The sequence below is a fragment of the Herpailurus yagouaroundi genome, unplaced genomic scaffold (assembly GCF_014898765.1).
Source record: "Herpailurus yagouaroundi ecotype Mexico unplaced genomic scaffold, PumYag 530, whole genome shotgun sequence".
Lineage (NCBI taxonomy): Eukaryota > Metazoa > Chordata > Mammalia > Carnivora > Felidae > Herpailurus > Herpailurus yagouaroundi.
This window is the reverse complement of record NW_024412747.1, coordinates 7,730,086-7,754,677: the sequence shown is the minus strand read 5'-3', so window position 1 is coordinate 7,754,677 and position 24,592 is coordinate 7,730,086. Positions and strand designations below refer to the sequence as shown.

The 24,592-nt window shown below is 43.7% G+C and overlaps 1 protein-coding gene across 5 annotated transcripts in view; it reads left to right on the top strand.

The window, feature by feature from the left end:
* Positions 1-15,480: 15,480 nt before the first annotated feature.
* The window catches only part of DISC1 (DISC1 scaffold protein), a 355,616-nt gene continuing 346,504 nt past the window's right edge, over positions 15,481-24,592 (top strand). For 2 of the 5 annotated variants that reach the window (XM_040464923.1, XM_040464922.1), the window contains exon 1: positions 15,489-15,871. In XM_040464923.1, the coding sequence (XP_040320857.1) occupies positions 15,814-15,871 (58 nt within the window). In that variant the 5' untranslated portion in view covers positions 15,489-15,813. Of the gene's footprint in view, positions 15,872-24,592 lie in introns of all 5 variants that reach the window. The other 3 variants (XM_040464926.1, XM_040464924.1, XM_040464925.1) reach the window with 3 other exon arrangements.

The following is a 24,592-nucleotide window of genomic DNA, read 5'->3' as shown; positions in this document are numbered from 1 at the left end:
ACCAGACTGCCCAGCTTTAAGCTTTGTTTGGAAAGAACAGTTGCAAAGGGCTATCACTCCTTAAGCCCCAGGACATAAGAAGATTACCAGCTGGGCACAGGGAGCCCAGCTCCTTCTGCCACGCTGCTCAGATGACTGGGTGCCCGAGAAGAGCAGTTTCTTGCCATCTGTCAAGGCGTCTGGCTTATGCTCAAGGATGCAGCTCAGTTTCTCAGCTAACAACACGCACTGGACCCAGAGCGTGAACCTCAGGTTCTTGGACACGCGTGATACAGGGTGGTTCTCTTCGCTGTGTGGCCCCATGGAGCAGTCTACACCTCACACGTTTTCTTTCACAATCGGAGTGCTGGTGGGATGCAGATATTCAGTCTCTGCTCACTCCACTTGCCACTGCCGCCAAATGGTCACTATTGTTGCGGGCTTTTCTCAAACTGGTGGGCTTTTTGCCTCCTTGCCTCGCCTCATTTCTCCTCTCCATTTCCTCCAAGTTGGGATTAAAAATGACATACTGATTTAACCTTCTTTAGATATATACAGTGTTTGACAGTTCTTGAGCCAATTTTGTAGGCTTATTCTTAGTTGGTCCTGGCTACTGCTGGAAAGCTCATAGTCCCAGAATTTAAAGTGCAAAGAATTACAAAGAATTGCAAGTGAAAGAAACGTTACACTCGGTGCCTGGACCTTGTCACTGCACACCTGCTTACCTAAGCCTTGTTTTGCTTGTCTTTTCAAGCAGCCTGTTAACATTTTTTAACTTAATGGACTTCACCTTTTAGAGTTTTAGGTTTGCAGAAAAATTGAATAGAAGGTACAGAATTTCCATATACCCCACCCCCCCAACCCCACACTGAGCGGTTTCCCTGTTATCAGCATCTTGTACTGGTGTGTTGTAATTGGTGAGCCAATATTGATACACTATTATTAGCTGAAGTCCTTAGACTTCATAGTCCCTATTAGGGTTCTCTCTTTATGCTGTATATTCTGTGAGGTTTGCCGAGTGCATAATGACATGTATCCATCATTACAGTGTCACACAGAGTACTTTCACCGCCCTAAAATTCTCCTGTGTTCCACCGATCTGTCCCTGTTGTCCCTGGGGGCAATTGCCCTGGGGGAAGGGAAATGGGGTTCATTTCCTCGGAGGTTTCAGGCCAGAGACTCGGACATGCCAACCCACTGAGAAGAGAGGGTTGGATGACAAAAATCCTCAAAACCCTACCAGGGTGATCAAAGCTAAAGTTCCTTAGCCACCCTCATCCAACCCTGCTCATGAGTGAGCTGAGCCTCAGACGCCTGAAGGAGAACAGTCTGGAACCCAGGTGGTTCCTCATGCTCCGTTTCCCACATCATGGGCGTCAAGCTCCAGTTGTTTATCCACTAGTGAAAAGAAGACATCTGCTTAATAAATCTATATTTCTTTTAAAATAAGTTATATACATTACTTTTAAATAATAAAAATCCTAAAAACAAATGTAAAAAATGAGATACACATTTTTCAAATAATTTTTATTTTATTTTATTAAATTTTTTGAAAATGTTTATTTTTGAGAGGAGAGTGAGTGTGAGTGGGGGAGGGCCAGAGAGAGAGGGAGACAGAGAATCCGAAGCAGGCTTGGCTCTGTCAGTGCAAAGCCTGACGTGAGGCTCAAACCCACAAACTGTGAGCTTATGACCTGAGCCAAAGTCGGAACCTCAACCGACTGAGCACCTCAAATAATTTTTAAAAGTATGGTATATAATAGGGGTGCCTGGGTGGCTCAGTCGGTTGAGTGTCCGACTTCGGCTCAGGTCATGATCTCACAGTCTGTAAGTTCGAGCCCCGCGTCAGCCTCTGTGCTGACAGCTCAGAGCCTGGAGCCCGTTTCAGATTCTGTGTCTCCCTCTCTCTCTGCCCCTCCCCCGCTCATGCTCTGCCTCTCTCTGTCTCAAAAAGAGATGTTAAAAAAAATTTAAAAATATGGTATATAATAGATTTAGCTTCGTATAAGAAAAAAATCAAACCGACAGCAGCATAAACATACCACGTAAAGGAAATCTGAAGGAAGGGAACCCAGGGGTGGTATGCCAACCCCACAAAGCTGTCAGGGAGCCAGACTACTTTTATGTCTCTGCTTTGCTATTCCCAGGCTCCAGCCGTCACATTCATAATTAAGGATGTGGAACGAATTAAAGAAAGAAGGGTCTTCCCTTTCATTTTTAGGACATTTGCCCAAAGTCCCATGAAACACTGAAATACCAGATTCTTCTAACCTCTTCATTCCAACCCAGAGCAAGGAGGTCCTCCGTGGGAGGCTCTACTCTGTGCACCTGCCTCCTCCCAGTGCTGTCACGGGACCATTCTTGTGTGCTCTTGCTATTGCCAAGACTTACCTTTCATTCCTGGAGGAACGCCTTGCTAAATACTAGAATAAGTTTAGTTAGAACTTGGGGGAAATCCACACAATTGAAGAATATGAGTATTTTTGGTGACAGTTTGAAGGTAGCTCCCAGTTCCAAAACACACGATCTGAGACATCGTGTTGCCATCCAGGTAGTAAGGCTTTCAGAATGGAGAGTGCTTTGGTGTACTAGTCAGAATGAGCTAAGCTGTCCTGTGACATCCAAATTTCAACAGCTTACTTCAACGTAAGGTTTTTTTTTTCTTGTTCCTGCTGCATGTTCAATGAGGGTTTACATAGAACTCTGGGGGTGGGGGGAGGATCTCTAGTAATAGAATCACTTAGGGCCCAAGGCTGACAGAGGCTCCATCTCAAGACACACTTTCACTATCTCAGTGTGGTATCACAGAAAAGAGCCATGAGTCAAGCTTTGGCTGCTAAAGCTTCCACCAGATATGACACATACCCCCTGTGCTCACACCCCAGTGACCAGAGCAAGTCATGGGGCCATAGCCAGCTTCGAAGGAGCTGGGAAGGGTATTCCCACTGTGGGTCTGGAAGATAGCAACTCGAAAGTATTTGGTGAAGGTACTACGACTACTAGTAATTTAGCTCTGATCCCCAACCATGTGCCAATTTTGTCCTTGGAAAGCCCATTTCCAAAGTTAAACCTTATGAACAGGCAAACAGTTTCATAACACAAAGCCTGATTATATTCATGGCTTTGTTGTGAAACTGTGCATCACATATCAGAGAGAGGCTCTCTAGGTTCCTGGGCTCAGAGGCTGTCTTGTTAGGTGGAGACGGGTCCTACTGACCATGGAAGGTTCACTGGATCAAGGCAAAATGAGAGAAAGGGGAAAAAAAAAAAAACCCTTAGGATAAACTAATGAATTTTCCAAAAAGCAAAAATTTATTCCATTTTAGCCAATGCCCTTTATTCTGATATCACGTCTTTATTATTTGAGTTTACAAAGGCTTTTCTTTATGAAACAGTGGTAATGGAAGTTGGTAGAAAAAGTTTTAAGTAAACTTCCTTGGCAAAATAAAATATTAGTAATATTCTATATCTGACTCTGTCACTTAAAGCTTTTTTTAATCAATCATCTGAGAAATCTGATAGTCTAAAAGCCACTCATCTTCTTTTCAAAGAAGAAAACTAGGAAATAAAACAGTTCACCCTCCAAACATATGCACCTAATTGGAAAAAGAATCCTCAATCGATTTTTGGACGCGAATTTCCAATTGGCTAACTGATGTGAATTTTCTTGCCCAGAAGCATCCTTATAGAGACCGGGCCATTAAGGGTGTTTGCCAGAGAAGATGAAAGAACACATTTGCTTTACTCACCGTGAGACACATGGAAAGAAAGGGCTAACTGGGGAAACGTTTTGTGGGCTTAACTTCAGGCACTTTTGTAATAAGACTGTCTCATGACTTTGTGGACAGTTGTCCACATAAGCCACATGAGTGGTCCGTGTTGGACCCACCTGCATGGCCTCCTAAAACTTGGCAAGCCGTGTTCTGTATGAATGTGACTTTGTTGAACTGGGGCATTCACAAGCTCACAACGGTTGCAGACACCATCACTTGAGGGGGTCGCCTTTCTCCCGTTAGGAAAAGGTGAGCCAGGAATGTATGCAGATCACAAATCAACTGTGAGAGAACTGGAGCAGGAATGCAATAAAGAGCGTTGGCCAAAGTTCTCCTCATCACAGAGAGGGAAGATTGAAAATCAGAACAGAAGCCTTGAGGTCACTGAGCTGTTTGATGACAGTAAGGATGCCGTGTAATATTGTGGTGATTCATGCTGTCCCCTGTGAATGAGCACTGTGAGAGCAACCACGTGTCATCTGTCAGATGGAAAGAGGGTGGAGGAGGTGGTAGGGAAATGGCCCGGGGGTTAAACCGAAGAATGAATGAGAGTCAGTGTGAGGGAGACAGTATCTCTTGGGGGATATTGGAATAAGTGCAGATCCTGGATTTCTAATAGAGAACAAAGTCTATTTATTCAAAGCAGAGAGTGGCAAGGAGGAGGAGCACCCTTTGGCTCTCACACAATGAATTATGTAATAATGAATAAATATCTGGAGAGATTATTATCAGTGGGATTAGCTGTCCCTGCATTGCATGTGGTAAACCAAGGCAAGAGCAGGTAGAAAACGTTGAGTGGGAGATCTTAATATGGAACAAAATGAAGGCACCCTTCCTTTATGGCATTGGCCATTTGACCATACAAGCCCATTGTCAATGCCAGATCTCTAGCAGAGACTAATCACTGGGAGATAAAGATATGCCACCAGTTAGGGATGTCCCAGGACCACATGTCTAGAAAGAGAGCCCACACTTTCCCATGTATTATCTCGCTATTATAGCTGTTAGACAAAATGCACTGCAAAGAAAGGTTCTTTATAGTATATATTTAGCCTAAAGCTATGATAACATCCTTTGGCATGGCCATTATCTGCTGGTATTTGAAACTGAACCAACTTCCTATTTCCAGGCATTAACAAATGAGTCTTCATGTTGTCATAATGTTATTTCCTGAGTTTAGGACAGATTTCTTTTCTCCAATTCATTCAAGTTTATTTTTTTTTTTAAAGAAAAGATCTCCTTTAGACAATTAAATTTCCCAGAATTGTTTAAGCATTGTTATTGTTCTCAATGAGAATTGTTCCTCTTTAGCTATGTAACTGGATGGGAATTCTCGTGCTCATCTATCATTGCGGTACTCAGAAAATTTGGAGGTGACCTGGGAAATAAGTCAACTAGCCTGTCAAGTAGCAGAATCCCAATTTAGAACATTTGTTCTAGTAAGTCTTTGCCCAGAGGATACAAGGATGAATTAGGCATGACATTGCCCTCACAGAACTTACAGTTTAGAAGGGGAGATAAAAAGATACGTTACTTATATAGAAGGCATGATTGTTATGTCTTACCTTTTCTCCTCTCATTGACTGCTGAGAAGGAACCTGAGGGAAAGTGTGTGTGTGTGTGTGTGTGTGTGTGTGTGTGTGTGTGTGTGTGTATGTGTTGGGGGGAGGAAATTATGTGTGAAAATGCTGTGGAATGAATGAATGATTACCTAAATAGAAGTCTTGTTGTGTGAAGGGAGAGTGATAATTTGTGCTCAGGCATTACAGAATGCCATTATTGTCTAGCAACAGACAGCATATCATTGTGGTTAGGAGTGTGGCCTCTCCAGCTGGAGTGCAGATTCAAATCCCTCCTCTGCCACTTACTATGTTTATGGTCTTGGGTAAGCTTTAACTTCTTTGTGCCTCTGTTCTCCGGTTTCAAAATGGGTGTAATAATTGGGTTGTTGCAGAGGTGAAGTAAGTTGAATAAGTTTAAATTGTGCACAACAGTGTCTGGCAATAAGTGCCCAACAAACATTAGCTATTACTAATAAACTCCTAAGAGATTCCTGTATCTTTAAACACAATTTTTGAAATTCACTGCCCTGGCAAAAGAGTTACACATTTCCCCCCACCTGAGCTCCTGGCTTCTTGCTGCAAGTTTTCACCTATAGTATTTAATGTCCACTGGCTATGTCAGTGTTATCTGTAGATATGCATAATTTTAACACATCAGAACGATTGCCTTAGCAGGAAGGATGGAGGAAGTCCAGGCTGCAACCTCAGATTGTACTGGCATCTATGACGTTGCTCCCTTTCTGCTCTTAGGAAGATTTTGGTAGTGTTAATGAAGGAAAGCTTTCCAAAATTTTATTTTATTTTATTTTTTAAGGTTTATTTATTTTTGAGAGAGAGAGAGAGAGAGAGAGAGAGAGAGAATCCCAAGCAGACTCTGTGCTGACACTGCAGAGCCTGATGTGGGGCTCGATTCTATGATCTGTGAGATCATGACCTGAGCTGAAATCAAGAGGTGGACATCCAAAGCCATGATGGAAATTATATTAAAAGCAGAGAGAAACTAAAGGTGTCATCTGTTTGTTCATAAGCTACAGAATTCTTGGTGCCTGACCCTCACCGTGACTCTTAAAGTACACACAGTTTGGCTTGGCTTGGTTGTCCAGCTCAGTGGTCCCTGCCTGCCCCTCATCCGAATGTCCAGGGGTGGTTTCAGGGGGCCTATCCTATATACCTATATGGTCCCACTTCCTTGGCTATACTTGATGGTGTGAGAAATGGGCTCCTGACCGGCTCTGGACCAATCAGGATCTCATTCCTACAAATTTCGAACCGGTTCCATGAGGGTCAGGCTTTGCATGGGGCTGACTCAGAAACATGTGAACTTGGGAGTGATGGGAAACAGATGTGCAGAGAGAAGCATGGAGGCGTGAGAGGGCCAAGGTCCTGCTGGCTTCCCAGAAATTGGCTGTCAGCTTTTCAGAGGACCACCTTCATTATGCCTTTGGACTGTGTGAAATGCCCCTGTACCCTCATGACAATTCTTATTACTAAAGTTAGAGTATATTGATTTTGGATAGTTGTGATTAAAAGTCTTACTTAATTAATACAATGGTGTGTTGGAATGGGAAAGCTGTCATTGTGAGTAAAGGGAGACTTCTGCAATGTCCATGCCAGAGATTTTGAATCAGATCTGGGTTACAAGTGAGGGTTCAGTTGGGGAAGCAGAACCTCTGTGCGTCTTGTGGAGTAGGGAATACACTATAGAAATTAGATCTTACACAACTGTGGTTGTTGCTGGTGAAGCAAAAGTCTAAAAAGGGGAACTTGGGAGCCTGAGAAGAGTCTTTAAGCAGCCTTGGCAGGGGTTAATGAGTTGGAGCTCACAGGGAACCTAGAAGCTGTGCATGTCCAGCTGTAGGGTTGGCATGGTGGAGGGGGCTGATACGGAAATCTGTGGAAGGTTGATGTATCTGTATGTATACTTCCTCTGTGAGAGTATAGAGAAACATCTGGTGCTGAGCCTGGGATTGCTGTTGGTTAGCATGAGTAGTAGTTGAGAAAGATGCCTGGGCATTGAACAGGGAAGAGAAAGGATAAGCTGGAACCCACCAACACCTTTGTGTTTATCTCCATTGCCTCTGACCAACAATGACCTTTCAAACAAAATAGCTACTGCTTCACTGCCACTTCCCAAATGGCATGCTTTTGGCTACATGCAACTGGTAACTGTCCAGGGAAAAGGATTCTGCAAAACATAATCCCTAGAATAATCAAGTTGACAATAGAACAGCAACATTCAGTTGCCAAGTTTTATATAATTTTGCTTCTCAAAGTATCTCTTGAACCTGGACCCCTCTTCTCTAGCCTCATTACAAATGCTTATAACCTCTTACCTGGACTGTTGCCTCTTTCCTAAATGGTCTTTCTGCATCTACCACAAACCCATCCATACTACCAGTAAACCAGTGGCCTTAACCCTGACTACACTTTTGGATCACCTAGGGGACCTTTAAACAACCCAGTTTTGGGTGCCGGGGTGACTCAGTCAGTTAAGCGTCCAACTGTTGGTTTTGACTCCGGTCGTGATCTCACAGTTTGTGAGTTCAAGCCCTGCATTGGACTCCATGTTGACACCATGGAGCCTGCTTGGGATCCTCTCTCTCTCCTTCTCTCTGCCTCTCCTGCTCTCTTAAAATAAGCAAATACACAACATAACATAACATAACATAACATAACATAACATAACATAACATAACATAAAAATTCCAGTGTGTATGCTCCACCTCAGAGCCTCCCACAACAACCTCATGTGGTATCTACTATTATTAATACGTTTATGAAGATGAACAAATTGAAGGTTAACAAGGTTAAATGACTTCCCAAGGTTCACAGCTGAGAAGTAGTGGAGCTTAGAGATGTGCATGCAGTTAGCTGAGGGCAGAGCCTGTGATCCTAACCATATGGTAGGATGCCTTCCAAACTGTGCTGCAGAGTTGATTAGATGGATAGCAGCACCAACAGGTGATACAGGACACACAATTGGAAGTACAGGATTGAGGGAGAATTGATGGTAATGGCTTTGAACTTGGTCGGTTTGAATGGCCTCTTAGACAACTAGGTAGTGATGTTCAGGTAGCAGCTGAGATACAATGAGGCCCAGTAAAATTCAGGGGTAGTGGATATAGAGAGGAGGGCATAGACACAAAAGAAAATTCTGAAGTAGAATGGACAGGATTTTGTGATTGAACGCCAAAGAATGAAGTGAAGGAGTATGTGGCATTGTCTCTCAGGGTTCCAGCTTGAGGGAAGGGAGAAAGGGGGCGAGTAAACCTATCTGAGAAAAATGGTTAACACAGGAATATGGGAGAAGACAGTGAGAATCCTTTTGGAGGTATTAAATTTGAGAGACCAGTGGAGTTTATAGGTTGGAAATAGGAATCTGGAGTTGGAGAGAAAATCTGTAGTCAGACGCACCGATTGATGTGGGATCAGGATAGTCGAACCCTTGGAAGTGGATGAGATAGGTCAAGTGCGAGGTATGCCTAAAAAGAGAAGGCGGCCCAGGACACAATTCTGGGGAAGATTAACATAAGGGATGGGGAGCCAGTGAAGGAGACCCAAAGGAAGGAGTTAGCAAGCAGGAGGAGTACAGGAATAGATAGATTATCAACTGATCAGTCATTGGATGATAAATAGATAGATAGATAGATAGATAGATAGATAGATAGAAAAAAAAAAGTTTAAGGAATTGGCTCAAGCAATTGCCAGGGCTGACAAGTCTGAAATCTGTAGGGCAGGTTGGCAGGCTGGAAACTCAGGCAGCATTTGAGGCTTTAATCTTGAGGCAGAATTTTTTCTTCTTAGTTTTTACTCTTAAAGACTTCAGCTGATTGGATGAGACACACATATTATCTAGGGTAATCCTCTTTACTTAAAGTCAGCTGACTATAGATGTTAACCACATCAACAAAAATACCTTCACAGAAACACCTAGATCAGTGTTTGTTTAGATGGTTAACACATAGGAGGTACATCACAATCCACGTCTTAACAACTTAACACCCATACACGTCTCCTTAAACCATTATTAATTTCCAAATAAAGACACTAGCACTTCTACGTAACCTGATATAACTGTCCTGAGTACAACCAAAAATACACTATTCTTTCCCTGAAAGAAGATGCAAAGTCCTGGGGTGATGCTCACTCTTCTTCATATATAACTTACGTATAACTTACGTGTTGTACTGTAAATTCGATTATTATTAATGCATCTTATGTTATAGGATAAGGGGATAAGGGAGGGGAGAAAACAAAGGTAAAGTATAAAATAATATATCAAATATCTTTGTTTTCTTTCCTTACTTAATCCATGTTAAACATGGTCATTGCAGCACCCTCTTAAAATCTTTAATTGGTTGCATCTAAAGAAAAATTATATATATGTCTCTCTCTAGATATAGATATGGATATAGATACAGATATGGATATAGATACAGATACACACACACACACACACACACACACACACACACACACACACACATCTGGCCTCCCTGATGGAAAACTATATCTCTAAAACTGTAGACTGAAAGGCTTACGGAAATACATTAGGGTATCAAAAAACTAAATATTTAAACTTTGCTTTATGAGAAATATCTATTACATGTTAAATAAAATAGCTTAAATAGCTTAATTCCTTTGGAGTTCTTTTTAGGTTTTAACAAACTGTTTGACAGTTCTAGGTGATACAATGTTGATTATATATTGTACATCATTAGATATAGGTATCACCGACAGATTATTTATGCTAATTGAACCCATAAACGATAATTTACTTTTTGAGGCAGTGCAGAGCTCATCAAAAAAAACTAAAATTAAGAAATGTTATGAAGGCCAGGGGTGCCTGGGTGGCCCAGTCCCTTAAATGTGCGACTCTTGATTTCGGCTCAGGTCATGATCTCACAGTTGTGAGATCAAGCCCCACTTTGGGCTCTGCCCTGACAGTGCACAGCCTACTTGGGATTCTCTCTCTCCGCCCTTCTCCTGCTCATGCTTGCTCTCTCTAAAAATAAACAAACGAAAAGAAATGTTAAGAAGGCCAAAGCTTTGGCAGAACTTAAGAAATTGGGGTATGTGGGGCACCTGGGTGGCTCAGTTGGTTAAGCATCTGACTTCAGCTCAGGTCACGATCTCTCAGTTCCTGAGTTTGAGCCCCACATTGGGCTTGCTGCTGTCAGCGTGGAGCCTGCTTCAGATCCTCTGTCTCTCTCTCTCTGGCCCTCCCCCCCAAATAATTAAACATTAAAAAAAAAGAAATTTGTGTATGAATTATGCTTATGTAGATTAAATTGATTATTTCCCAACAAATAACAAAAAAAAATAAAGTCATTACAAAATAAGGAAGAGATTCTCATGACAATTACAGGCCTTGGTTCTGCAACTGGTCATAGCTGGTGTTTGTAACTACCTTCTTAAACTACCCTGTCTCTTTGCCTTTAGAAAACATCTCAGCTGGTCATGGTTCTTTGCCTGGTGGGGTCACTTAAACTTTCATTCTTAGGAGAGTCTTGGCCATTGGCAGCCTTGCCTGAATTGGGTTGTTACAGTTTTGCATTGACCTTAATCACAGGGCATGGTGATATTAGAAGATGCCCTAAGGGATCTCCTGTATTCCAGACATGGCCTACCTTACCTCCACTGTGGAGTAACAGTCCAGTGTCCCCTTGGTAATCAGGATCAATGAGCCTAGCCAGCACTGTACCTCCCTTCTTTGCCTATTGATTCAGAGACATGAGGAGCCCAAAGTTTCCAGGTGGCTGTCTTAACTTCCAGTTAAATGGAATTGTTGTGTCTCTTGGTGGAAGCATTCCTTCCTTTGGAATGCCTCTAGGCCAGCAGAGCTTAATGTTGTAGGAACAGGAAACAAAACTTTTTTCTAGTGGACCGTTAGAGCTAAAAATGAGACGTTCCATTCCCATATCCATCTCTTGATTCCTGGACCCATGAATCCTGCTGTGGGAGAAACAGTACCATAAATTGGACATTGAATCAGCGTACATACAGAGAGGCTCATGCAGAACCTTGCCCCAGTCCTGCAAGTTATTGCCACTGAGCTGGCACTGTAGCTGTCTTCGAAAGGCTATTCCATTATCTATCAAGCCAGCTACTTCAGGATGATAAGGAAAATGGTAAGACCAGTGAATTTGGTGAGCATGGGTCCATTACTGTGCTTCATTTGCTGTGAAGTGAGCTCCTTGATCAGAAGTAATGCTGTGTGGGTAAGGTATTCTGATAGTAGTTCTGGCAGAAGCAGGAAAGGGAAATCTGCATTCAGTGTAAGTATCTGTTCCAGTAAGAATGAAATGCTGCCTCTTCCATGGTGGAAGAGGTCCAATGTAATCGATTGCCACCACGTAGCAAACTGGCTGATCACCCTGGGGAATGGTGCCATATCGTTTGCCTCTGGCTGACTGGGCACTCAGCAGTGGCCATAGTGAGCTTGGCCTTGATGAGTGGAAGTCTATATTGCTGAGCCCGTGCATAACTTCCATCCCTGCTACCACGGGCATTTCATTCATGAGCACAATGGGCAATGTGAGGAGTGTCTGGGGAAAGAGGCTGACTGGTACCCACAGAATGGGTCATTCTGTCTGCTTGATGATTGAAATCCTCCTCTGCTGAGATCATCCTTTGGTGAACATTCACATGGGACACAAATACCTTCAAGTTTTTTTTGCCCACTCAGAGAGTTCTGTCCACATACCTCTTCCTTAGATCTTCTTGTCACCAACTTTCCAGTCATGTCCCTTTCAAATCTCTGGCCATTGAAACCATTGGCCACAGTCCATGAATTGGCATACACTTATACCTCTGGCCATTTCTCCTTTCAAGCAAACTGAACAGCAAGGTTCATTGCTCAGAGTTCTGCCCACTGGAAAGATTTTTCTTTACTGCTGTCTTTCAGGGATGTTCCAGAAAGGAGCTGTAGTGTTGTAGCTGTCTACTTTTGGGTAGCGCCTGAATAATGTGCAGGACCATCTGTAAACCAGGTCTGAGCTTTCTCTTTCTCAGTCCACTGATCACTGGGAACTCTCCATGAGGCCACAGGTACAGGGTGGGAGAGAGAAGGTTATGTAGCAGGAGTGGGCCCCTTGGGCATTTGGGCCACTTCCTCATGTACTCACTTGTGCCTTCGGTGTCTGCTTGAGCCCAGTGTCGTAGATACCCCTTCCATTTGATGATGGAGTGCTACTGTGCATGCCCAACTTATGGCTTATAGGTCAGACCACACTTAGCTCACGATGGGTAGCTCAGGTTGCATGGTAATGTGGTGGCCCATGGTTAAATGCTAAGTCTCTATTAAGGCCCAGGAGTGAGTCAGAAGTTGTTTCTCAAAATGAAAATAGTTATCCAGGTGGATGGCAGGGCTTTTCTTCAAAATCTTAAAGGTCTGTGATGTTATTCACGGATGGGGGCCTGACAAATCCTCCATAAGCTTCTCTTATCACCACTGACACTTCAGGCATCATTGAATCTGCTGGATCATTTGGCCCAAGAGGCAAAGCAGCTTGCATGTCAGCCTGGACCTGTTGCGGAGCCTTCTTTTGTTCTGAGCTCCACTCAAAAGTAGCAACATTTCAGGTCACTTGGCAAATGGGCTTGAGGAGCACACTCAAATGAGTAGGTTGCTTCCAAAACCCAAAGAAGACCGTTAGGTGTTGTGCCTTTTTGTTGTTGCTGTTGTTGTTGTAGGAAGGGCCAAATACACATATCCTTAGAAGGGATGCCCCCTGCCAGTGGACCTCTAGAAAATCCACAGAGATGGAAGGCCCCTAAATTTTTGTCAGATTTTTTTCCCCACTGTCTGACGTGCAAATGTCTCCCCAATAAGTCTAAAGTTATTATTTCCCATTCACGAGGCCCAGTCGGCATAATGTCATCCACGTAATGGACCAGCATGAAGTCTTGTGGAAGGGAAAGGCGATAGGTCCCTGCTTGACTAACGTATGACGTAGGGCTGGAGAGTTGACATACCCCTGAGATGGGACAAGGAGGTGTATGGCCAGCTGAGAGAAAGCTGCTTCTGGTGGTCTTTACTCACAGATATGGAGAAAAAATACCTGCCAGATCAACAGCTGCATACCAGGTACTAGGGGAATGTGTTAATTTGCTCAGACAATGAGACTACATCTGGCACAGCAGCTGCAGTTGGAATCACCATCTGGTTAATTTATGATAATCCACGGTCATTCTCTGAGATCCATCTGTCTTCTGCCCAGGCCACATGGGCAAGTTGAATGGGGTGTGGTGGGAATGACCACCATGCCTCCTTCCAGTCCTTGATGGCGGCACTAATTTCTGCAGTCCCTCTTGCAATGCAGTATTGCTTTGGTTGACTTTTCCTAGACAGAGGCAGTTGTAGCAGCTTCCGCTTGGCCTTTCCTACCGCTAGAGCCCTCACTGCACAGGCCAGGGAACCACAGCGGGGACTCTGTCCACTGCTGAGTATGTCTATTCCAATTACGCATTCTGGAACTGGATACCCACTGTGAGAGGACCTGAGCTAAAACTGGTCACCTGGCCTCCATAAACCTTGTGGAGCTGGCGGAACACAGTGATGTTTTGGGCTTCCTGGAATCAGTGTCAGGGCAGAGCCAGTGTCCAGTCACTCCTGAGAGGTCTGATGATTTCCTTTCCCCCAGTGCAGAATCACTCTGGTGAAAGGCCATGTGTCCCTTTGGGGGAAGGCCAGAGGAAAGATGAACAGGACAGATTTTGGGCAGTTTGGCAGGTCTTCCTCCTTCATTCGAGGAGTTCTGGGTCTGTACACTGACTCAAGTCTGGGAACTGATGGAAGGCCTCAGTCTCTGTGTTTTAACTTGAAACCAAGTTAAGCATTCGTTCACTTGACCTAGAACTTTTCTGCTTATACAGATCAAGGAAGAATTTAATAGACCTGCCATCTATTTGACCTCTAGGAACACCATGACTGACCACATCCACCTTACCTTTGGTGATCCATTGCCACCAGTGGCCCCTGCTGCCCCGGGATCCAGTTAGCCCCATTGCATTGAAGGATCCCAGTACAGTGGCTGCAGCTGCCACCGTAATTTCTGGCCTACAGAGAAGGATGCTGGGTCACAAAGCTATTTATCAGAGCCCTAGTGAAAGGTGTGATCTCAGGACCCTCCCAGAGTGAGCAAGCAGGTCTTACATGATAATTTCACTCTAATAGTCCAGTCTCCCTGAGCTGATGGATGCTTCCTTTACCGTGTACCAGGACAAATCTGGCATTGCTGCCCTTAGCATTTAGTGTAGGTCGTCTCTTGGTCCATGTTTCAGCCAACGGACCAAACAAACTGTGAGAGCTCTTTTCTAATCTCTCAGACTAAATCATTGAATCCAGATCTCTGCCTAGTGGTCTGTATCATTAAATTCAGCCTGATCCAACTTTATGTCCCTTTCACCATTTCCCCACATCCTTAATATCCATGCTTGTATTCATTCTGTCCCCAGACACCCCAACTTTCAAAGCACATCTATGTGTTTGCACCCACAAGGGTCTTATCTTTTGAAACACCTTGGCCCTAAAATTCTGCGATCTTCCCTTTCCACTAGAAATTCTTCCTGACACTTCTTCACACTTTCTTACCCCCCAAATTCTGCAACAGTTTTTTTTTTTTTTTATGCCAAGCCTCTGGCTCTTGGCATATGTATGTTATTTAGTTTTATATGCACGTGTTTATGTTCCCAACTGGAGGTCAGCTCCTTAAGGATAAGAACCATTTCTGGCAGGTGCTAGACGGGGTAGGGATGGGGAAGGTGCCCCAGCAGCCTCCTTTAATGAACCAAACAGAAGGGGTGAAGGTCCGTCAGGGGGCCTAGAAGCTCCACATGGACCCTAGCCTTCCTCCTGCGCCGGCTGCCCAGCCTGGGGAGGGGCTCTGGGACCAGTCCACCACTGCCACAAGATTCAGAAAGTTGGATTCACATTTCATTTTTGAGCAACTGCTCTCGCATCTCTTTGCCAGTGTGACCTGACCTCTTCCAACCTTCTCCCCACCCTCACATCCCCTCTATGCCTTCCATCAACCCTTTGGTCACTTCCCTAATCGCGCGTCTGGGAGGCAGACTCCCTCCTCCCCCACCCAGAGGGCTGCCAGTCTCCTTTCTAGTACACCCGTTCCCCTCCCCGCACTTCCCCTCTCGGGTTCTCCCAGAAATGGGTGAGAGAGCGAGCGGCAAACTTTCAGAGGTCCCGGAGGCAGGCTGTGCGCCGCCCGCCCCAGGCGCGCGGGGAGTGAGGGTGTGTGTGTGTGTGTGTGTGTGTGTGTGTGTGTGTGTGTGTGCCTGCGCGCGCGAGCGCGCGTCTGAGTGTGTAAGGGGCCGAGGCTGGAAAGGAAAGCGGCCGCCTCGCGGAGAAGGAAGGAGCCTCCCCCTTCCTCGTCGCCCCCCTCCCCACTTCCCGTCCAGCTTGCTGTCGCTTCCCCCTCCGCGGGCCTCGGGGCGCACGGAGCCTTCCCACGGCCGAGAAGCTGGAGGAGCCTGTGGGGTGCATGCTGGGCGGGGGACCCCAAGGCGCCCCGGCCGGTGGCGGCGGACGCCACTGCGCAGGTAGGGGCGCTGTCACCGCAGCCCGGGGGTTCCGAGGGATGGGGGTGGATGGGAGAAATCCAGGCGCGGAGGGCGCGTTCTGCCCCCTGGAAATCGTGTAGGTCTGGGGTGTGCCTGTTACCATCTTGTGTGAAGTGCACCCCTTTCGAAGTGAGGGAAACCGAGGGCGCGTGGCGTGCCGGGGTAAGAGAGACGTGGGTCTGGGGCTTCCAGGTCCCTCCCCAAGGACTGTGTTGAGATCCCGGCCAGCGGCAGTTTTTGAAACTGCGCTTGTAGGACCCGCCCCGCTAGGCGGGTCCCGGTGGCAGGGGACGGAGTCAAGGGCTTGGGGTTGGGATCAATGCGGAGACCCTCACACTCGCCCTAGTCCTGAGGCTCAGCTGAATCTCGGGTTCCACCCCATCGGAGACCTGGGAGGAGGAGATTGGGGGTGGGATATGGAACACAGTGCTGGCACTTCCCCAAGGGTCTGCTCTGCAAACAATTTCACCTCCCACTTCCGACTTGGTAACAGGAACGCCCAAAGCCCGGCTCTGGAGACACCGCTACATTTCCAGCGGCCAGAGCACGGGTCACGCTGTCGATTCTCAGTGTTGACACTGAGGCCCTTAAGTGGATTGTTGCTTTCCAAGAATGACAGGACTTCTCCCACAATCCCACTCTTAAAATGTATGCAAAGGAATCTGAGACTTTCGGAGGGGAATAGGTTCGGAGTCAGGGAGCGCTGGGTTGTGCCCTTGCTGCACCAGAAGAGGGCCCAGTAATTTTAGACACATCCCTTAACATCTTGGAGCCTTGGTTTTCTCCTATGTAAAAGGGAACGTTACAAACCTTCAAAATGTGTGCTCAGACAGATGAGATTTGGGTAATATCAGAGTCCTAAGAGCAGGAGGTTGGAGACAATCTGTCTCCATCTGAATCCTGGACTTAGTCATACCTCAGTTTCCCCATTTATAAAGTGGGGGCAGTGTCAGTGCCTACCTCATAGGGGCTGTCATGGGGTTTAATTGTGGCGGTGGGTGTGAAGCACTTAGTCCAGAGCCTGAGATACACAGTAAGGTCCAAATAACCCTGAGTTCCTATTTTTACCTAAAGCCTAAAATAATTTGGCGTGGTGTGGAAATACCAGTTGGATTTGATTCAGGTATAAATAGCAGAGTGTTTTAAAAGACACTTAATTTTATTATATTCAGGCATGGCACCTGAAGTCTTTTGAAGTTTAGTTGTGAATCTCTGTCACTGATCACGAAGAGCCTGGATCTGGTCTCTGAGCTCGGTAACCTTGGGCCTCAGTTTCCTCATCTGTTTACAAAAAAGACCAAAGAAAAGAAACATGGGGACAGTAATTACCGCTTTTTGTACTGATAGAGCTTCCTGAAGATCAAATGAGGTAGAAGATCTGAAAGTGCCTTGACGAGTATGAGTCACTAAGCAAATCCAAGACGTCACTGCTACCAGCAGGGATTAATAACATCTGCAATTTTTTTAGAGCCCCCAATGTGTCAGGCAACTCTCTTAGGAATTCCTTTGATGAAATCTGCCCTAAACCTTTGTGAGGTGGGTATTTATAATCTTCATTTCCCCTGCATAAAGCTGAGGTCAGGGCTATCCTGCTTCTTTTGCAAGGTCACATAGCAGGTAAGGGTAAAGGCAGGATTAGAATCTTAGTGTGGCTGCTTCTCACACATGTGTTCTGAACCACTGGCCAAACTGAAGTTGTCGATATAAGCTGTGGTTCAGAGTAGACCTATGTTACATTAGAGGAGATAATATATTCTAACATATTTATAGATTCTCAAATATGAGTGAGGGTGCTTGGCTGGCTCAGTCAGTAGAGCATATGACTCTTGATCTCAGGGTTGTGAGTTTGAGCCCCAGGTTGGGCATAGAGATTACTACATACATATATATGTGTATATACATATATATGTACATACATATATACGTATATATGTGAATTGTTAATTCTGGTAGATGAGACTTTGAAATAATCTTAATTCTTCTTGCACAAATAAACAATGAGAATCTGCAGAGAAGAAAGGTATTAAAATCTTGAAAGGACATATCTCAAGAATTTATTGCAAATATTAGACTAAATGACCTTTGAATTAATGTTTTATTTTAACCTTTAAATTTGCCAGAACTTGTAAGGTGGTATCATGGTTACCTTGCAAGGCTGGGACCTAGGATATTTCTGCAGGGACTTCGCTACTCATCTGAGATGCTCCCCCTGGAGGGAAATGGACCTTTATTATTAATATTATTATTATTATTATTTATTTTTTTAAATATAATTTATTGTCAGATTGGTTTCTATACAACACCCAGTGCTCATCCCAAACAAGTGCCCTCTTCCATGCCCATCACCCACTTTCCCCTCTCCCCCACCAAAATGGACCTTTAGAGAAAGTCTGCGTCCCTGAGGGAGAGTGAATGCCAGGCCTCTATGCTGCAGAAACAATTCCAAATTCATTTATTTCCTAAATGAAGTTTCTCTTATTCTTCCTCCCCTCCCCCCAAAGCAACACATGCTCATTACAGGAAGCACAGAAAACTACAAATAAGAGAAAGAACATTATAAATCACTATAGTCCCGGGGCACCGGGGTGGCTCCGTTGGTTAAGCATCCAGCATCACCTCAGGTCATGATCTCACAGTTTGTGGGTTTGAGCCCCACATCAGGCTTCACGCTGGTAGTGTGGAGTCTGCTTGGGATTCTCTCTCCCTCTCTCTCTGCCCCTCCTCCACTCATGCTTTCTCTCTCTCTTAAAAATAAATAGACTTAAAAAAAATCACTATAATCCTATCAATGCAGGCAAATAGCTTGACATCTCTGTTCTTGTAATCCATTTCTGTGCTATGTTCATCAATTTATATCTTTAAAAAATGGGATGCAAACTATTATTGTTTTGTTGAATGACAAAAATAATGCTTGCTGATTGCTTAAATATCAAGGCATTAATTTGGGAAACAAGCCAACATTTGTGATGTGCATTATAACTTTTTCTTTAAAAAAAATCTTAACATTTTGATTGGAAAAGGATTAGAGATGGAGTTGTTAATGTTTGAGTTTTATTGTGGTTTTGGTCAAAGTTTGATGAAAGACCTTCAGAGCAAAAAGAGGGTACAGTGGTGATCTTTAAATAATAACATCTAAAGCCCAGCACAGAACAAAGTTTTTGAGTATTAAAATAGCTAACATTTTAGATTAGGGTGATTGGAATTAGTATCATTGCTTTGATAATGATGATAATAATTCAGTTTATATGCTGGGTTCTTATGCAGAGCAAACAAAGAGCACTGCTTCCAGAGATGTCTTTGGCAGCCACTCTGGGGGTAGGGATGGTCCCCTTGGCACAGCCTGGGCCACTTGCGGCCAGTCATTTTTCAACCAGCACCATTTAGTAATGTAAGACTTTTAGCCTTTGGGAGTCTTTATGCTGTTTGTTCTTGACGTTAATGACTTTGTGGTAAAAATTCCTTAGTGAATGCCTTCTGTGCAACAATCATGCAATTTAATGGTCAGATGCTTTGACCATCCTGAATCCATTTTTCTGTTGAAATCAGTTTACCAGCTGCATATCTGAGCACAGACTTTGCAATCAGTTTAATTTTTTACAGCAAGTGGAAAGGGGAAAGAACTGTGGCTGACCAATGGATATTATTTCTATTTGGCTTTGGAAGGCAGTCAGGAGCCCCCATGCTGTGCTCAGAGGCTGACTTGACCACCGGTTTGGCCCCGCCCTTCTTCCTTTTGGCCACTTGCCTACTGTCATGGCTCAGAAATGGATGGTAGAGATTGTGGGGCTTCCTGTAATCATTACGGGCATTGGTCATCAAGTGTTACAAACAGAATCACAGAACTTATTGCTGGATGAAACTTCAAAAGATCATTTGGTTAAGCCTCTTGAGTTCTGGCAGGTGAGGCATTGAGAAGTGCATTACCAAGTGTGGGTGCTGAGAACAATCTATTTGGTCAATATAATGTAGTTGTAAGTGCAGGAGACCTGTTCACAAATGAAGTAATTGAAATAAATAGGCCTAGATCATCTTTCCCTTGTCAAATTCAGGTTCGTTTCCCAGCCACATCGCCTTGTGTTCATCCATTTAAAATACATGGAAATATTCTACTTGCTCAACTTCAACATTTACCTGTCATGGTAGGACTTTTTCCCTTTACTTGCAGATCGGGTTAAACTCTCAGAGAAATGCAATTAAAACAGTAAACTCCTTGAGGTGCGGGATAGCAGTCTCTGAGGATAAGTCAGTCTGAGAGTACTGACAGTCTGAGTGACAGTAGAGGTCAGAGTCTGACCTGCTTAGTTTATAGGCAGAAAAGGTGAGAAATGGGAGATGAGTGAGTATTAGAATCTAGGTCCTCTCATCGTACTCAGAGCTGTTTTCATTAAGCCTTGCTTCACTCCATAGTTCCTTATTTATTTAGGAATAGGCTGCCTTGGAAAGCAGTGAGTTGGTTTTTTTTGCCACCAGTAGCATTTAAGTTGGTGTTGGCTGATTCTGTGGTTGACTATAGTGGGCGAGTCTGCATGGAGGGAGGAAGGCTGGATTGGGTGAGACTTGTAGGAATCCTTATAGCTCTAGGATTCTGTGGTTTTCGTCCTGGAGAATTTGAGCTACTATGTGAATTTCCTATTCCTTTCTCATTGGGGTTTTACATTTTGAACCACCAACCCTCACTGCCCCCCACCACCCCCGCTCCCTCCCAGATGGCCCTATATGGAGACAAATTGCTTTCATAGACTGAAAGGTAATATATCTCAAGTTTAATGAGTGAATTGTGTCCTGAATATGGAACCTGAGTTTAAATTTAATTTTGTGGCATGCACACCAACTTAACTTTTTCATATCTGTTGTCTTCTAATTTGTGAGTGGATTGATAAGATGATTTGGCATAATTATTAGGCTTGATTTTTGACACAGGAGAATGTATGTGTTTTGCATTTACAAATGAAGGCATGCCTCATCTTACGCAAGCACTGATAGAAAAAGGTGGGCTATTTTACAGGGGTCAAATGAGAAAAGAAGTAAACATAGAGATAAGTTGGGGTTCTCCTGTTTCTAATACACTGGACAGTTAGAACTGCAAAAGCTGTTTTGGGATTGCAAATCCTCTGATAAAAAAAAGTTTATTTCAGCACAGTTCTTAATATTTCCCCAATGCTTTTCTTGACAGCCACAGGCCAGGCATAGTGAAATATGAGACAGCTGTCCTTGGGTGTAGATAATCTGCATCCGATTCAAACAGTAGACTTGGAGGCCTTAAATTACCTGGACTTTTTAAACTGAGATATAATTGACATACATTATGTTAGTTTCAGATGTACAACATAATGATTTGATATTTGTGTATATTGTGAAATGATTGCCACAATAAGTCTAGTTAACATCCTTCACCACATATAGTTACAAAAATTTTTTTTTTGTGATGAGAACTTTTGAGATCTGCTTTGAAGATCGTGTAAGATCTACCTTGACTGTCAATCCTTTTGTTTCCCTTGGACTGCTTATAGAATTCTAGAGACATTAATTTATGCATTTATTCATTCCATTGTATTTATTTGTCCCTGCAAGAATGTTTATTTGGCATGTACTCTACACATAGCACTGTGGCATGCACAGCAGCCTGTTTAAAGATGTATTAGGTTATCCTCACCGACCATCCAGTCTAGAGGAAAGATGTAGCAAAGCCTGCTGTTTTTTCCAAGTGTTGTAAGGTGACACTTATTGGTTAACAACACTCCTAGGATGCTTCTTGGGAAGGTGTCTCAGGGCTTCCCTATATCTTCCTGGTCTTGACACTTGATTGTATTGGGATTTCTTTGCTCCGTTAAGTCCTTCCAGCCCCACGCTGCTGCCACGATAATCTTCCCAAAGCACAGATCTGATTAGGTTACTGTTACTCTGTGCAAAGACTCATTGTCCCACAAGCAAATTCTTACCGTTCTTCACATTCCTTGCGAGGCCTTCCATAAACTGACCCCTAAATCCCTAAAACTGATACTCTGGCTCTTTTATTGCACACGTTATTCTGCCCAGCAAGAATATTATGGAATCTGTCCGCTCCCCCACCTCCCCCACCCCCCAATCTCTACACATCAAAATGTTATCACTCATTTAAGATCTAGCCAGTAAAACTTCTCAGCCTTCCCTGGTCCTTCAGAGTCATCCACTCCTTCCCTCTTTTTCTGTTATAGTTATGTATTTAAGCTGCTTTTCTGACTTTAGCGTAAACTCCTTTAGCTCAAGGGGGCAGTCTGGTTTATTGGTTTACTTCCTTACCCCCTCATCTGTGTACCACTCTCACTGAATTGAATTAAACTCTTTATTATAGTTTACATGCACTAATCCAGTGTGTAGATTAACCACACCTGTTATTTTTATGTCTTTCAAAAGCAATCAAGAGTTTTAAAAGTTCAGTTCAAATGTTTATTGAGATACACAAACCACATTGCCAGGAGCCATGATAGCAGTTTAAGGTAAGAAAAAAATGTAGAGTCTGCCCATGCCCTTGAGGAGCTTACAGTTCAGTGGAGAAAAGAGAATTCGTTCTTAGGAAATTTCTGGATGTTGTTTTATCAGAATGATTGGGCACATTGGGATACACCAAAATCATTAAGAGTAACGAGCACCCAGTAGATACCCAGGGAATGTTGTCCAGGGTGGATAGATGGATGGATGGAGGGAGGAATGTAGGAGGAATCTTTTAATTTATAATTTATCAATTGCAGTCTTTATTCCTAGATATACTAATTTTTTAAATGTTTTTTAAAAATGTTAATTTATTTTTGAGAGAGAGAGAGAGAACAGGGGAGGGGCAGGGGGAGAAAGAGAGAGACAGAGAATCCAAAGCAGGGTCTGAACCATCCATGCAGAGCCCAATGTGGGGCTCGAACCCACAAACTGTGAGATCATGAGCTGAGCTGAAGTCAGATGCTTAACTGATTGAGCCACCCAGGCGCCCCACTCCTAGGTATAATAATTTTGAAGATAATTTACTCAAGTATTGATTCTCATGCTTGTATATAAAATGTGCTACTCTTCATCTAGGAAGAGGTGTCCTAGTTCTCCATCTGTAGAAACTGCATTAATCCCCTGGCTGTGGTGTTGTGTTTGCCTAATTTCATTGACTTTCTCCTCTCAGGCAGCTCTGCCATGAGGACACATGTTTTCCAGGCTGGGGGAGGCCTCCAGCTGTCTGGGGACCGTGATGAAGGGGAGTGTCTCACACTGATGCAACACTCATGATCTCATCCTCTACCCAGACAGCCAGTTGGCCTTGGGGGTTGTGGAATGAGTTCTGAACTATTTCCCAATCATGCGGCTTTTGTGTGTCTTTCTTTACTTGACTTAAATAGTACTTTGATTGGAAAAATGGACAAATTCTATCATTTTAATCCAACTGTTATATTTTCCTCTTTGATTTGGGATTATCTAACACATTTATTCAAATATTGTTTTAGAATTTTTTTTTGAAAAGCATAAGGGATATATATGAAAAGTATTGATATTGTATATGAAAAAGTATTGATATTGTCTCATTTTTCCCATTTTGCTGAGGTAGGCTAGGGCTCAGTGGAAATAAAGTGAGATATTCCAAGGGAGTTGCTTTACCTTAGGCTAATCTTGGGATGAATTCATATTGACACTGCCTTTAAATTTTTATTCTGCTTTTTAATGAGGAAAAGATCCCCTCCCTCATTTTTAAACAATATTCAACTCAAATTTGGAGACTGCCTTTTCCAATAAAATGAATAATTATTAATCATTACAGAGCTGGGGAAGGGGTGAGTCAGCCACAAATTTAGTATAGAGAAACACACTCTTTTGGACATGCCTTTGCATTAGTCTGGGCTGAATTTGTTGAGGGCAGGCCAGGCCAGGCCAGGCCAAGTCTTATTTATCTTCTTACCATTTCTATTCGACCTGAAGTAGGAATAAAGGTTTATTGAGTGGTGTTGGTTTAAAGTAACCTGTGTAATACAGCCCCCAGGGTTGCAGGAGAATTGTTTCTTAACCAGTGGTGGCTCCTGCCATTCTACATGGAGAGGCTTAGGCAGTGGCTGCATTAGAAAGGAGAGGGTAGTGTACTTGTTTTAAAGTTGTTTTATATGCAAGCCCACTCTTTAGACAGACTGCATGTTCTAGATCAATACAAGTGGGGACAATTTCTAAAGGTGCTTTCATTCACACATTTCATAAGAGAAGAATGTCAGTTGCCCATACCAAAGCACATTGCCATGACTTTAATTTGGAGTGGCTGTAACAGACTGTGAAGCATGTGGGGGGCTGCAGCAACCCCAAGCCAACTCTTGGTGCTCCCACTGCTCCCAGCACCACCTACGTTCTGTTGCTCATGACGTTCATCACTTACTGTGATATATTGTGAATTCCTGAAGCATCGGACAAATGCATCTCCTCATGGAAAGGGCAGAGATGCATTGCCAAGACAAATTTCATTTAAACTGTGATGAAAATAGTTCAAGTTACTCGTTGTGTTGTGGAAAAGTGATGGTTAGCCATGTTTGGTCAGGAGGCCGGATGGGAGTCGGACCCTGGGCAAGTCCCTTAATCTCTCTGGATCTCAGTGTCCTCTCTTGTGGAAACAAGGGGAATGAGATCAGCCCTCAGTGTAGAATTGTGGTAAAATCCTTCATATAAAAGCTCATCACAATCTATAATATTTTTGTGTAAGGAATTGCT